Source organism: Ambystoma mexicanum, chromosome 10 (assembly GCF_040938575.1).
Source record: "Ambystoma mexicanum isolate Mex_15411 chromosome 10, UKY_AmexF1_1, whole genome shotgun sequence".
Lineage (NCBI taxonomy): Eukaryota > Metazoa > Chordata > Amphibia > Caudata > Ambystomatidae > Ambystoma > Ambystoma mexicanum.
This window is the reverse complement of record NC_090932.1, coordinates 1,474,562,629-1,474,575,590: the sequence shown is the minus strand read 5'-3', so window position 1 is coordinate 1,474,575,590 and position 12,962 is coordinate 1,474,562,629. Positions and strand designations below refer to the sequence as shown.

At 47.0% G+C, this 12,962-nt stretch overlaps 1 protein-coding gene across 4 annotated transcripts in view; it reads left to right on the top strand.

The window, feature by feature from the left end:
- Positions 1–12,962, top strand: part of CAMKK2 (calcium/calmodulin dependent protein kinase kinase 2) — a 557,312-nt gene that overhangs the window by 397,416 nt on the left and 146,934 nt on the right. For all 4 annotated transcript variants that reach the window (XM_069619567.1, XM_069619565.1, XM_069619566.1 and 1 more), the window contains one exon: positions 1,971–2,104. In XM_069619567.1, coding sequence (XP_069475668.1) covers positions 1,971–2,104 — 134 coding nt within the window. The remainder of the gene's footprint in view (positions 1–1,970; positions 2,105–12,962) is intronic.

Sequence of the window (12,962 nt, the reverse complement as noted above, 5' to 3'; positions counted from 1 at the left end):
AATATATACAGGTGTCTCCGCCAAGTTACTTCAAACCATAGCAGCAATCGGGGCTCAGGTGCTTCGCACCTACCTCTGGCTCCATCGCACTTTCAAGTCCTACCCTCCTCTTTTGCTTTCAGGGTCACGTGCAACAAGGCTGTCAGAGGCAGAGTTGCCCTATACAAGACCCATTTACATTTCATCATACAGATGGCTGGATAAATAAAGAGATATTTTTTTTTCTCCAATTTGTACAATCATCTTTATTGCAACATTTCAACAATTTACATGTGTTTTTATTGTTATATTTAAGCTTCGAAATGAGATTTTATTTTATTAGTTGCCACATTGTTATTTTGTTTACTATGTGACATCTTTGTTCTATGTCTTTTCCTGTTCTCGTGTTTTATGTATAAATTGTTTTGAAAGGTTAATCTAATTTAGCCAGCCAAAATAAAATAAATAAATAAAAATTAAATTCATTGAGAGACTACGAGGACCACCTCCCCAGGCACAGGTCTTGCCAGGGATCACTGCACCACCGAGGGTCCCCCAAGACCCATGACTGTGCCCCCAATAAGTGCTCCAGTAGCCCGCTACCCCAAGATCTAATCCAGGGGCATCCTCACATAACTGTGTAACACAGCACATTCCAATGACAGGGGCGTACATTCATGACAACATGTGTGAGATAGCCAACACTGTCACTGATGTGCCCTTCAGTAAAGTGAGACATGGGAAAGTCTCATTGAAAACCTTTTTGTAAATCAGCCCCCGAATGTGGTGTCTTTTTACCCGAATTTCAGACGTTCTACATTGCATGTGCATATCACGCGTTCCAAGTTTGACAGATATACTCTGCATAGTGCCCGGGCCTCAGGTGCCAGATTACTATTGTGTGTCACATTGGGGCCTCCACTTTTAATTAGCTACATATATTTGATGCTTTTTGTTATGTGCTTCCCAATTCTGCTATAGCAATGTTAATGGGAGCAGCATTGGAAATGCACAGCAAACGTTTTGATATCCAGTACCAATGTCAGCCTAATGGTGCCGGATAATGTCAGCCTAATGGTGCCGGATAATGTCAGCCTAATGGTGAATGGTGCCGGATAATGTCACCCTAATGGTGAATGGTGCCGGATAATGTCAGCCTAATGGTGCCGGATAATGTCAGCCTAATGGTGCCGGATAATGTCAGCCTAATGGTGAATGGTGCCGGATAATGTCAGCCTAATGGTGCCGGATAATGTCAACCTAATGTTGCCGGATAATGTCACCCTAATGGTGCCGGATAATGTCAGCCTAATGGTGCCGGATAATGTCACCCTAATGGTGCCGGATAATATCAGCCTAATGGTGCCGGATAATGTCACCCTAATGGTGCCGGATAATGTCAGCCTAATGTTGCCGGATAATGTCACCCTAATGGTGCGCATAATGTCAGCCTAATGGTGCCGGATAATGTCAGCCTAATGTTGCCGGATAATGTCAGCCTAATGGTGCCAGATAATGTCAGCCTAATGGTGCCGGATAATGTCACCCTAATGGTGCGCATAATGTCAGCCTAATGGTGGCGGATAATGTCACCCTAATGTTGCCGGATAATGTCAGCCTAATGGTGCCAGATAATGTCAGCCTAATGGTGCCGGATAATGTCACCCTAATGGTGCCGGATAATGTCAACCTAATGTTGCCGGATAACCGAATGTTGGTATTCCAGAGTGCAAAGAAACAGAAAACAGAGCAAAAAGGCTCGGTTATCCAGCCACCTTAGATTGTTAATCAACGCTGTCTATTTAATTGGCATGGAACTGTTGTACAGTGCAGTGGTCCATGGGTGCCGGATAATATAGCTTATCCTGTATTCAGTTAATTGTGTACCGCTGTGCTGTAAGCATAGTTGAGCCGGTCGCTATATTTTTTTGTGGCTGATATTTCCGCAGCCCTCTACCGCACTCATTGATGTTTGATTTTGCCCCCTCTAGGAAGACCCCCTCCCCGTGGTGCCAAAGTGCTTCCAGAAGGATGCTCGCAACCCAAAGGACCAATTGAACGGGTCTACCAAGAAATTGCCATTTTGAAAAAGCTGGATCATCCCAACGTGGTGAAGTTGGTTGAGGTGAGATCCTTTCCACGAGCTCTCGGCCTCCACTTGTGCGACTACATTGAGTCTGCCTATCGGAACAAATGGCGCGACTGAAATTTACCACATAGCGCATTTGTCCTTTTAGATTAACAATAGTACTCCAGGAAAATAGGGCTTCCCGTTCTTTTTAGGTCTAGTATGATACTTCTCTAGTGCCCAGGGAGTTGCTAACCTATCAAAGTCTTTTTTTTAGCTCTCTTTGTTTAATTGTTTGCCTTGCTTCTGAGAGCATATACAGGTATTTGCACATTTTTGCTGCATCCTCTACTATTAGTTCAGAGGAGATTGTCATAAAAATGCAAATATATATTTACAGTCAAACTAAATGCGATGTAAGTAGTTTAAAGCCAGACACTTGCCATTCTTTCATGCTTTTCCGAATCCATCTCATCCGAAGGAAGTAGAACGAGGCCTGTGCTCACGTGAGCTTTGTAGTAAGAGTGCAGCCTCACGTGATCTCCCTGCCACCAGCTGAACTGCCCCCATGATGGTAGGGCCAAGACTGGCTTGTATATGGACATCCCCTTCTGTCATGGCACATCTGAGCTAAAAAACAATGTCACTGAAGGTTTCCCATAACAAAGCTAGTAGGTAAGATTAAATCAAATCCTTCGATCATTTTCAGTTTTGGCTAATCTGTGGTGTCAACGCTCCACCTTTAATCCAAAACTATTGTAGAGTACAGCTAGGGGGAAATGGTTTATGACATAGAGCTTGATTGTGTTTGGTTAGTTACCCACCCATTGGCTCCCCATGGCGATGCTAATTCCTATTGCCATTCCCACCAACGTATTGCCCCTACTAACCCAAAACACATCCTACTCAGATCTCTTTGAGCTCGCTATATCAAACCTTGCCATCAAGGTTTGGGCTCAAAGTGTCTGCCAGTGTTTTTTAAAAGCAGTCTTCTAAGAGTTAATGACTTAAATGGAGCTGCACATGCACTACTGGTGTAATGAAATGTCTTAACCAGGTCTGCTTTCAGCCACTCGATTTATGAGCACTAAGTGTGCCCTTCACTGAAGGAAGTGTTAAAAAGAAGCATTGGTGAAGCCAACAGTTTTGTCTTGTGTATAAGTATTAATCATTTGCCTGGTACTGCTATTATACGCACAGGTTACTTGCACCATTTTGCCGCTGCTACCATTGATGGCCAATTACTACGACGAATGCAGTGCCTGGAATATGCCTTTCCAATGCCTACATAAAAGCCCAAACTCTTAGCATGGCCAATGCTTGTTCAGTATTAGTTTGTCTCTCTTAGTCAGAGAGAGTTTACCAGGAAGTGGATTCATTGTGCAAGTAGGAACCAAGTTGCACCTCACTGATGGCACCGAGCAAGCCCGAAATGGGTTTGGATTTGTTTGCTTGTTCATGTACAGAGTGAACATGGCCTAGCAGTTTGGGCTGACCTCGTGGTAGGACCAATATTGATTAACATATGAGCGATGACCTTTTATGAATGCACGTATGGACTGGATAAATTAACAACGGTGTGGAAGGTCACTCAGATCATTGCCAGTGGTAATGAATAATTCAAATCTTCCATCCACCCTTTTTTGGTGTTAGTCTGTGCCTCCAGGAAACCATGTTTTTAGTCCTGGATTCTTCTTTTACAAACCCTGGTACTTCAATTCAATTGATACAATCAGAGTGAAGAAAGACAACATCACCCAGAATACGTTTGCTTAATTAATAAATGAACACCTGTACTGGAAACATAATGTCCCTCTGAGCCAACCCAGGTAATACAGTATTTTAAAAAAGGGCTAGCAAGTTCCCAGATCACAACCTAAATGTCGTAACAAGACTTATCACGTAATTGCAGCGATGCTGTGACGTCCGCAATGAGCCACAGGGACCCATAATAATAAAGGTGCAGAGCGGGCTTCCGCTTGCCAGTTGCAGCGTGAGATCATGTCTGTGTGGGTATTTAGCCACATGGAACACTAGGGGGTTTATGCATCTATTTAATGAAGGGCGATTAGACCTTGAAACCCTCAATGTCATCTGCAAGCAGGAAACATAGCTTGTGTCCCAACCAATGTGTGAGGGATTTGATATCTGTTTTTCTCCGGCTTTGTCGAAAAGCAGGGGTCGTCCCTCGGTGGGTCCTATCACATTGGTGAAAAGGGGATGTCCGTGTGAGATCTTGGAGGTTAAATATTATAGTCCGTTTGTACAATTGGTGGTACTGTCTTGCATGAGGCAGATGGATAACGCATATCAAATATTACTGCTTTTTGATGTGTACTTGTCAAATCGGTAACAAATTGCACTAACCTGGGCAGACTGCGACCCGGAATGGAGACAACTGGCGGGTGTCGTGGAAATGGATGAATCCCCCGTGGGAGTCCTTCTTCCCAGCTCCCTGAATGATAAACCAGTTAGGAGGAGAGCAGGGTCCCCAGGGAAATCCTCCTGGGGGAAAAAACCCTGAGCCGCTGCAACTCTTCGGAACGGGAGGTGGAAGTCTGGACGGATCCTCTATGCGCGCTGGACAATGCAGAGGGTCGGAGACCTTTCCAGGGAAACAAGATAGAACAGGTAAGTTCCAGGAAGACTGGTAGCGAGAAATAAGTGAGAGTGTGAAGAGTGAAACCACGTACAAGGGATTAAGCAGGGTGTCCTCTAAGGAAATAGACTGCTCTCGGAAGTGTCCGAAGGCTTGAGAAGCCGGTCCTGTTCCAGGGATGTGGTGGCGCTAGCAAACAGCGAATAGAAAGTAAGCTTTAGAATGCCGTGGAAAGAAATCTACTGAAGGGAGAGGAGTCTGGTTGTACTCACTAACATGGGCAGCCAACCCGCCAGAAAGCCCACGAATCCCACCAAATACGGCCAGCAGCTGTGTCTAAGCAAGGGAATAGAAATCAGAACAGAAGTAAGGAATAAGGAGAAACTCTGGGTCAGTAGAGGAAAGGAGTGGGAGTCCTAGAAGCGAACTTACGGAGCGTCCACAAAGGCAGTAGCGACGCGTATACAGGCAGCACTTCCTTCCTTATCAGGAGTCACGTGACCGGGCGAGAGTGCGTCAGATGTACGTGAAACAACTAGACCGTTGTTGTCTCTAGGAAAAGTCGCTGTTATGGGAGCCTGCATTATCACGTTATGCGCCTTTCTCCCTATTCTACGGCTTTGCCACCATGACCAACGTTGATAATGTGTAACAGTACTGGAATCCGGTGGGAATTGGGGACGCTGACTTTGTGGAGCTGGTGACACATACATTAGATATAGCAATGGTGCAATATAATAACCCCCATGTATTGATATGCAGAGATCTTAATATCAAATGTCTTGATGCAGGGGGTCTTAAATTATCCAAAGCCAAATTATCAAAGAAAGCTGCTGCAAGGGTGCCGGAATTAAAAGAGCGGAATATTAGTATCTTTGTTAAATGCTAATATGAAAGGTGACACCCCAGGCAAAGTAACTTAGTCCATTGGTTCTCAAACAGCTCATTTGGACCATGCGTTTGCATCTAACGACATGTTTGAATGACTAGGTTTTTTAGAGGTAGCCCCAATGGAAAATAGTGACTACTGTTTGCTGAAACTCACTTTTCAGGATTTAATCAAAGCTCTTATGGAGACATCTGAAGGCCCTCTGCAGGGGTTCAATCGCCTGAAAATTCCCCTGAAAGAGGTGGGAAGGATCTCATCCAAACATGAGGGAATAATGTTGAATAATGATGGTGGGGTGGGGACTATTCTAATGTATTTCTGGCATTTAAACAGAAATCATATCCGGGAATAAAACAAGTTCTGAAGAGGTCACATTTTTCAAGCAATATGGTGAAACAGATGAAAAGGTAAAGATCTGACCTACAAGGCATAGATCATCAACAATCCAGAGATAAACCTGAGCTACAAAACTAAGGAAACAACAGTATAGGAATTGGGTGTTAGCGTCTAAAGCACTGCGGTTTCAAGTAGACGCTGAAACCATGATGAAGGCCTTAGCGAATAGAAATACTCGATCTCTGGAGGCTGCTTGATAATAATGCCACCTTCCAATTGGCTTCTATGATGGCAGCAATGCCAGAGAGGGTCTGGGTTCGATTTTTCACTGACCTTTTTTCCTCCTCGGATCAAGTGCGCGTGTCTACAGCAGGAAAGAGTCTGTTACCATGGGTAATTGCATTCGATAGGGTGGATATATTAAATTGGATTAAAAAAACGAAACCCTTCGAGAGCAGCAGGCCCAGATGGCTTAAATAATGACATCATTAAACAAAACCCTGAAGAATGGTCGGATTTCTGTATGATCCTGTTTACACAAATACTGGCAGTAGGAGGAGTCCCACCATCACGGAGGACAGCCCTCATGGTCCCTATCTATAAGAAAGGGGAAAGGGACAATCCAAGAAATTATAGGCCCATCGCACTGTTGTATTCCCTTGGGAAAATCTTTGCCTCATTACTACTAAAACATCTAAATACATCACGGCACAGTGAGATAAGAGAAGCAGGCTTCGTTCCAGGGGTGGGAACTAATTTAAACCGATTTATTCTAAATGTGTTTACGGTAAGAGCAATGGAATCCAAGCAGAATGTATATATGGCTTTCATTCACCTGGCGCAAGCCTCGGAAAGTATTAATAGAGAAATACTGTGGGTAAAGATGTCTAGTTGGGCCTGTCTGCCAGATTTATTGGAAGCTATAAAGAGCCTTTACTCTAGGACCTCAATGCAGGTCAAACTGACTACTAAAGGGATACTTTCAGCCTCGATTCCAACACATAGGGGGCTGAAACAGGGATGCCCTAGGGGGCTGAAACAGGGATGCCCTAGGGGGCTGAAACAGGGATGCCCTAGGGGGCTGAAACAGGGATGCCCTAGGGGGCTGAAACAGGGATGCCCTAGGGGGCTGAAACAGGGATGCCCTAGGGGGCTGAAACAGGGATGCCCTTTGGCACCCACAATCTTCAATGCATTCCTGTCAGACTTGGCTTCCAGTCAAGAAGGGGTTATAGCTTTTCCTCTTCAACTATATAAGCAGAACATCCCTTGGGACATGTACGCGGATGATTTGGTGGTGATAGATCGAACACCTATAGGCCTACAAAGGAGGCTCACGCATTTGAATACGTACCTTAAGACTAATGAGTTGAGAATAAACAGATAAAACGAAAATTCTGGCATTTACCAACGTCAGGAGGAAAGTTAAACAGAAACTGTCATGGTACATAGGTACGTAGAAGATCAAGCGCTTAGAGTCCATAACTTACTTTTGATTAACAACAATGTAAAGGAGAAGTTATGGACTGATGAGCTTAAGCGCAAATGTATTAGATTGGTGACCCAAACCAAAGTGATACCAAGAAGATTTGGTAGATTCACACTCGTCCCTATTGTAACCTTTTACAAACACAAGGTTGCTCCAGTTCTGTTATATGGAGTGGAAACAGCGTTGTGAGTCCCAGAGTCTTTTTGGAACCGGTTTTAGGGGATCTTTTGGAGGCGAGTGTTGGACTTGCCAAATTCTTTACCGGTGTCGCTTATCAGTTTTGAATTAGGATTTCAATCCCTTCAATCTATGGTTAAGTGGAAGTTGCAGGAAAAGCATTGGGTCGAATAACCGTCCCCCTAAACCCCCCTACCCTGGATATACTGAGAGGCGATAAAATTGTATTGAGGGTTTTGAGGGATGGGATAGTTGACTCCTGGAAAGAAGATTAGAGAGGAGTTAGAAGCAATGGATGTAAAGGAGGATACTCTGCTGAATAAACTGGATAAAGCTAAAATACAGCTGAGAAGACTAGATTGGATCGTGACCATGGCAATAAGAGAATCATATAAAGTAACCCTCAATCTTAATATGGAGCAGAGGGCCATTAATCAACTCCCAAAGTATCTTGTAAAATTCCCCTCTAATAGAAAGAGGAATGTCTTTCTAAGGCTAATGTTAAATATTCTCCCAACCAAAGAAGTTCTTTGGAACAGAAGTGAGAAGGTTGTTTTAACACCCTCTTGTAGGTTTTGTAAGGCTCAGGTAGAAACAACAAAAAGCCTCCTGTTGGCGTGTGAGGCCTTAGCTGAGACGAGGAAGACATTTCTAAGTAATGTAGTCTCGGAGTGTAGGTATTTAAAGAGTGAGAAATGGTGGGAAGGGTCCTTGCTGGGAGAAAGGATACCAGTGGTACTGGCAATACAGACATTTCTAATTGAAGTTTTAGAACTCAAATGAGGTATGGATGATTGTTGAATAGTGAGGGGGGAGTAAGATCCTGATGGAATGTGGTATTATGAGAGGTTGCTGGTGGTCAACTCCAAACTGAGGGGACATTCTTGATGGTTAACATTGTTTTCTTTCATTTGTACGCCTATACTTTTCACCCACTTTCTGTTCTTTATAATGTTCTTTTTTATGGTTTTTAACGAAGATGTAATGATTGTTTTTGATGAAGGAAATGAATCATGAAAGGTTTGGACCCCGGCCCACTAACAACTGGCGTTGAGGGTTGCTGGTGCCATTCAACAAAAAAGAAAAGGCGCATAGGATGCGCCCCGAAGTGGGAGCTGGGCTGTGCCCAGCATGGCCTGGCAGTCGCTGCCAGTGCAGTGCTTGGCCCCCTACAGCGGCCTTCCTGGCTGATGAGTGACCACCCCCAGCATGGTGGGGCCGAGGAGGATGTGCAAAGAAGCGGCCTGCTGCTGCACGTAGCCGCAAGAAGTGAATATGTCTCCTTCCTGGAGCATGGAGAGAGAGCGGTGTGGCCGCTGCCACCGCCACACTCTATGCCAATCATCTCCTGCCTGGCGCCGCCATCAAGGTTGAATCTCCCACCTAAGGGAGGGAAGCGGCGAGGCCAATACAAGTTTAAATCTCCTGCATGGGGGAGAGCGAGCAGCGTGGTCTCCGCCGCATCGGAAAGAAAAAAATAAAATAAATAATTAACTTTTGATGCTGCCGCCAGAGGGACGGAAGCGGCGAGGGCAACCACAGTGAAATTGTGATCTCCTGCCTGGAGGAGAGAGATAGCAGTGTGGCCTCTGCTGCCACCGCTGTGGAAGAATAAACATAATAAGGATAAGACAGAACATGCCTGCGGCGGCGGGGGAGTGAGGTGGCTCATGCAGCCACATGTGAGGTGACGCTCCTGCCTGGGGGGGAGAGAGACCATGTCAAGGTGCTCCGGCCTGGGGGGAGAGAGACCATGTCAAGGTGCTCCGGCCTGGGGGTGGGGAGAAGTCCATTTCTGCAAAGGGAACTCCTGCCAGGAGAAGGGGAGCAGCCTGCCCCTCTGGACATTTCGTAAGGCAATCCTGTCTGGGGGAGAGGTGCACTGCCTAAAGAAGCTCCTGCCGGGGAGATGTGCACTGCCTCTAGTAAAGGCACTGCTGTCTGGGGAGAGGTTCACTGCCCAAAGAAGCTCTTTCCTGGGGGAGGTTAGTGGCCTATGCAACCACATACATATTAAACTCCTGCCATGGGGAGAGGCCTAGGGGGAGAGGAGTGGACCATGCCACTACATTGGTTGAACGCTCCTGCCTGGGGGAGAGGCATGGAGGTAGAAGACTGGCATGGCAAGAACCGATGCTGCAGTGGTTTTCACGGGAAGGCACAACCGTGATCCTGCCTATCCTTGCAGCCAGGAGCAGGCCACGCAGCTGGGTATGTCCCCAGGGCCTCCAAAGGGAGAAGAGCAGTGCAGCAAGAACCACTGCCACAGTGGCTTTACCCCGTAGCCCACAACAGCGCCCTCCAGCCTGGCGGAGCCCGCAGTTGGTGCGACCTGGACCGCAGCGAACTCCCGCATGGGAGAGGCAACAAGGGAGAAAACAACGTCGGCCTGACCATGGCAGTCTTCTGTGAGAGTGCTTGGGTGGTCAGGCAGGAGGTGAGCCAAGAAAGACGACGCAGCCCAAGTATGCCGCCTTCAACTCGTGCCTGCGGGAGCCTGGCCATGGCACGGCCGTTGCCGCTGCCGTACCGGATTGAGTGGTGACTGCCAAGAAGTGAGAAGATGTGGTGGGCCCTGATCGCTGCCACAATGCTTGGGTGACGCCTCCTGCCTGGGTGGAGGGGAACCTGGGCACCACGCGGCCCTTACCGCTGCCTGGGACAGTGCCTGCCGCAGGGAGCCCCAATTTGGTAGGGCTGCCACCACCACGGTAGCGAGAAATAACTCCCACCTGGGAGAACACGGGTGCGGCCCTGCCTGCTGCCGTCAGATGTTGCTCACCTGGACAGGGACTCAAGGAGAGTGTCCTCCCCCTTGCTCCATCCTCATGGGAGTAAGGGGGCACAAAAAGACTCCAGACTGTCTGCTGCAAGGAGGATGCAACACCTAAGCAACGCTGTAAAGACCATCTTGCAGTATCGGGAGCCGGACGGATGATAGGGGGGGGGGCTGCGAAGAGCCTTCCACCAGCTTCATAACGGCAGACTGCATGCTCAGCCCAGATGGAGCAGTGTCTTGCTGGCGAGACAACAGCCAATGTGGCCCCAGTGTCCCCGGTGCGGATTTGCTCGCTAGTGGGACACTCCCTACATTTGCTGGACTAACAAAGTGTCAAAGTTCCAAAGGTGTGTGTTACACGCCAATGTATATATGCTTATAAGTTCATACCATGTCCATGATGGGTGCGGTGTGAGTTTTAGGGGTCACTGCAATCATAATGCATGCCGTTTGACGTTGTTGTTATTGTATGAATTATTTGTTTTTACCTTTGGCATTGGATGTTGTGACATCAGCAATGAGCCACAGGGCTCGTGCTGAGTCACATGTTGAGGGTCACATGCATCACCATGTGACCCATACTAGAGGTGTCGAGTGGGCTTCCACTCGGCAGTTGCAGCGTGAGATCGTGCCTGTGTGGTTATTGCCGCCACGAACGGTATACACAGACAATGGCCTCATCGGGCCGCCCTGTACCAAAGGGCATCCTCACCATGTGGGGTCCAGCGACCCTGGCACCCAAACAGGCATGAGACATTAGCCATGGCGAGACACAGATTGCCAACTGGATATGTGTGGTTCATAACCACTGTTTCTTTTTTTCTGTCTGAGGGGGGAAGTGGAACAGGGCGAGTACCAGAGCATAGAGACAGTATACGTGGCCTTATCTGCTTATGTCTCATAAACCCACTGCCTTATGGGCCATCACTAGCAAATGGTCACTTTGTGCATCCATGACAGTATTTTGTGTGAAGTGGGACTTACACGAGAATGCATCTAATCAGTCTACAAACACCAGTATCAAGGCGTTCACTGTTTCCTGTGCCCTATTTCTTGGGCTCATCGCCACGGCCTTGAATCGCAGCCAGATGTCTGACAGTTATGAGAAAGTGCCAATGTTCTAGAACGGATCTGCCGACCGACATATGACACAGATGGCCTATCCAGCAACATAGAACCTAGAAAGGCCATGATACATAGCTGGAAATAAATCTCCCTGTGCTGCCAGGTCAGTCATCGCCTCTAGCATCCGGCAGAAGATCTTCCTTACTCCGATTGCGATCCACTCGCTGCTTTCTTTGTCGATAACAGGATCACGGGTGAGGGGGTCACGGGTGAGGGGGGGCATGGGTGGGGGTTCAGACGGGGTGCAGGCGATCAGCTGTAACAATTCATCTGTTCCTCTCCCTTGAATCTTCCTGTAGGAGAGGGCACCACATTTACTGAATGCATGCCTGTGTGGCACCTGGACAATGCTGCTTGCACACTCACAATTAAATTGTGGTCTCCTTTCGACCCCTGCTGTATTAGAATCATCCATGATCTTACTCACGCTGTGAATAGATTCCAGAGGACTGGCCAGGAGCCGTTGGATTTTAAGCAATCATGGGTTAAACTGTTATGAAAAAACGTCTTTAGACACTTGAAATCTTGTCAACCTGTACCCGTTGCTCCTTTTTTAGCTAAAATATTAGAAGGAGCAGTTATTAATCAGCAACAAGAGTTCATCGAGACCTCTCTCATCTCATCAATGTTTGCCAGGCAAGCTTTCAACCTGCGAGGAGCATGGATTCTGTTGTCCTCTCTGACCTCGATGACTTGGGTTGGTGGTGGTGTCCTTCCAGGGGAATTCGACACTGTTGGTCCTACAGTCCTTCAATCTAGGCTCCTAGAAACGTGTGGCCTGGTGGAAGGCACGCCATTATTCTGGCTTACCTCCTTCCTGTCCGACCGGCAACAAGCAGTTGTTATTGGGCTCATATATTTTGAGGCCCTGCCCCATTTCACGTAGAGTGCCCTAGGGTTCTTTGTTGTCACCCCTTCTTTTTAATATACTTGAATGACCAATGTTGAAACTTTTCAGGAGTTTTGGTATGCAATTCCACACCTCTGTCTACAACCCAAATCTTCTTCCAGGTGGACGGAGAAAGACTTTTGCCGTCTATCTCTCTCCTGTGCTGCTTCATAGCAATTGAGGGTTCGGTGAATAAGCTCCGCTTGAAATTGTAATTGGGAGAACACAGAAGCTCTCAATTTATGTAAAATGGAGGATGGATGGATTCAAGCATTGAATGGGTAATTTCTTCTTCCTCCTCCACCCCTGGGAAAAGAATTGGGGTTTTACAACAGATCTGATTCTCTGACAGCCCAGAATCATTCCGTGACCTGCTTATTTTGATCAACTATGTATTTTACAGAAAATCTTAGAATGTTTGCCTCCACACTTGCCATCATGGCGGAGACTGCACGGCTACCTGTATCCTTTATGATGGCAATGTCCTCTATGTGGGCCTGTCTGCACACCTGGCAAGGTGCCCGCAGATTACATTGAGAATGCAGCGGCCAGACTCTTGCCAGCTACCCGATGAAAGGAAAATATGACGCCGGTTATTAGGCAGCTACATTGGCTGCCGGTGCGTCGCAGGA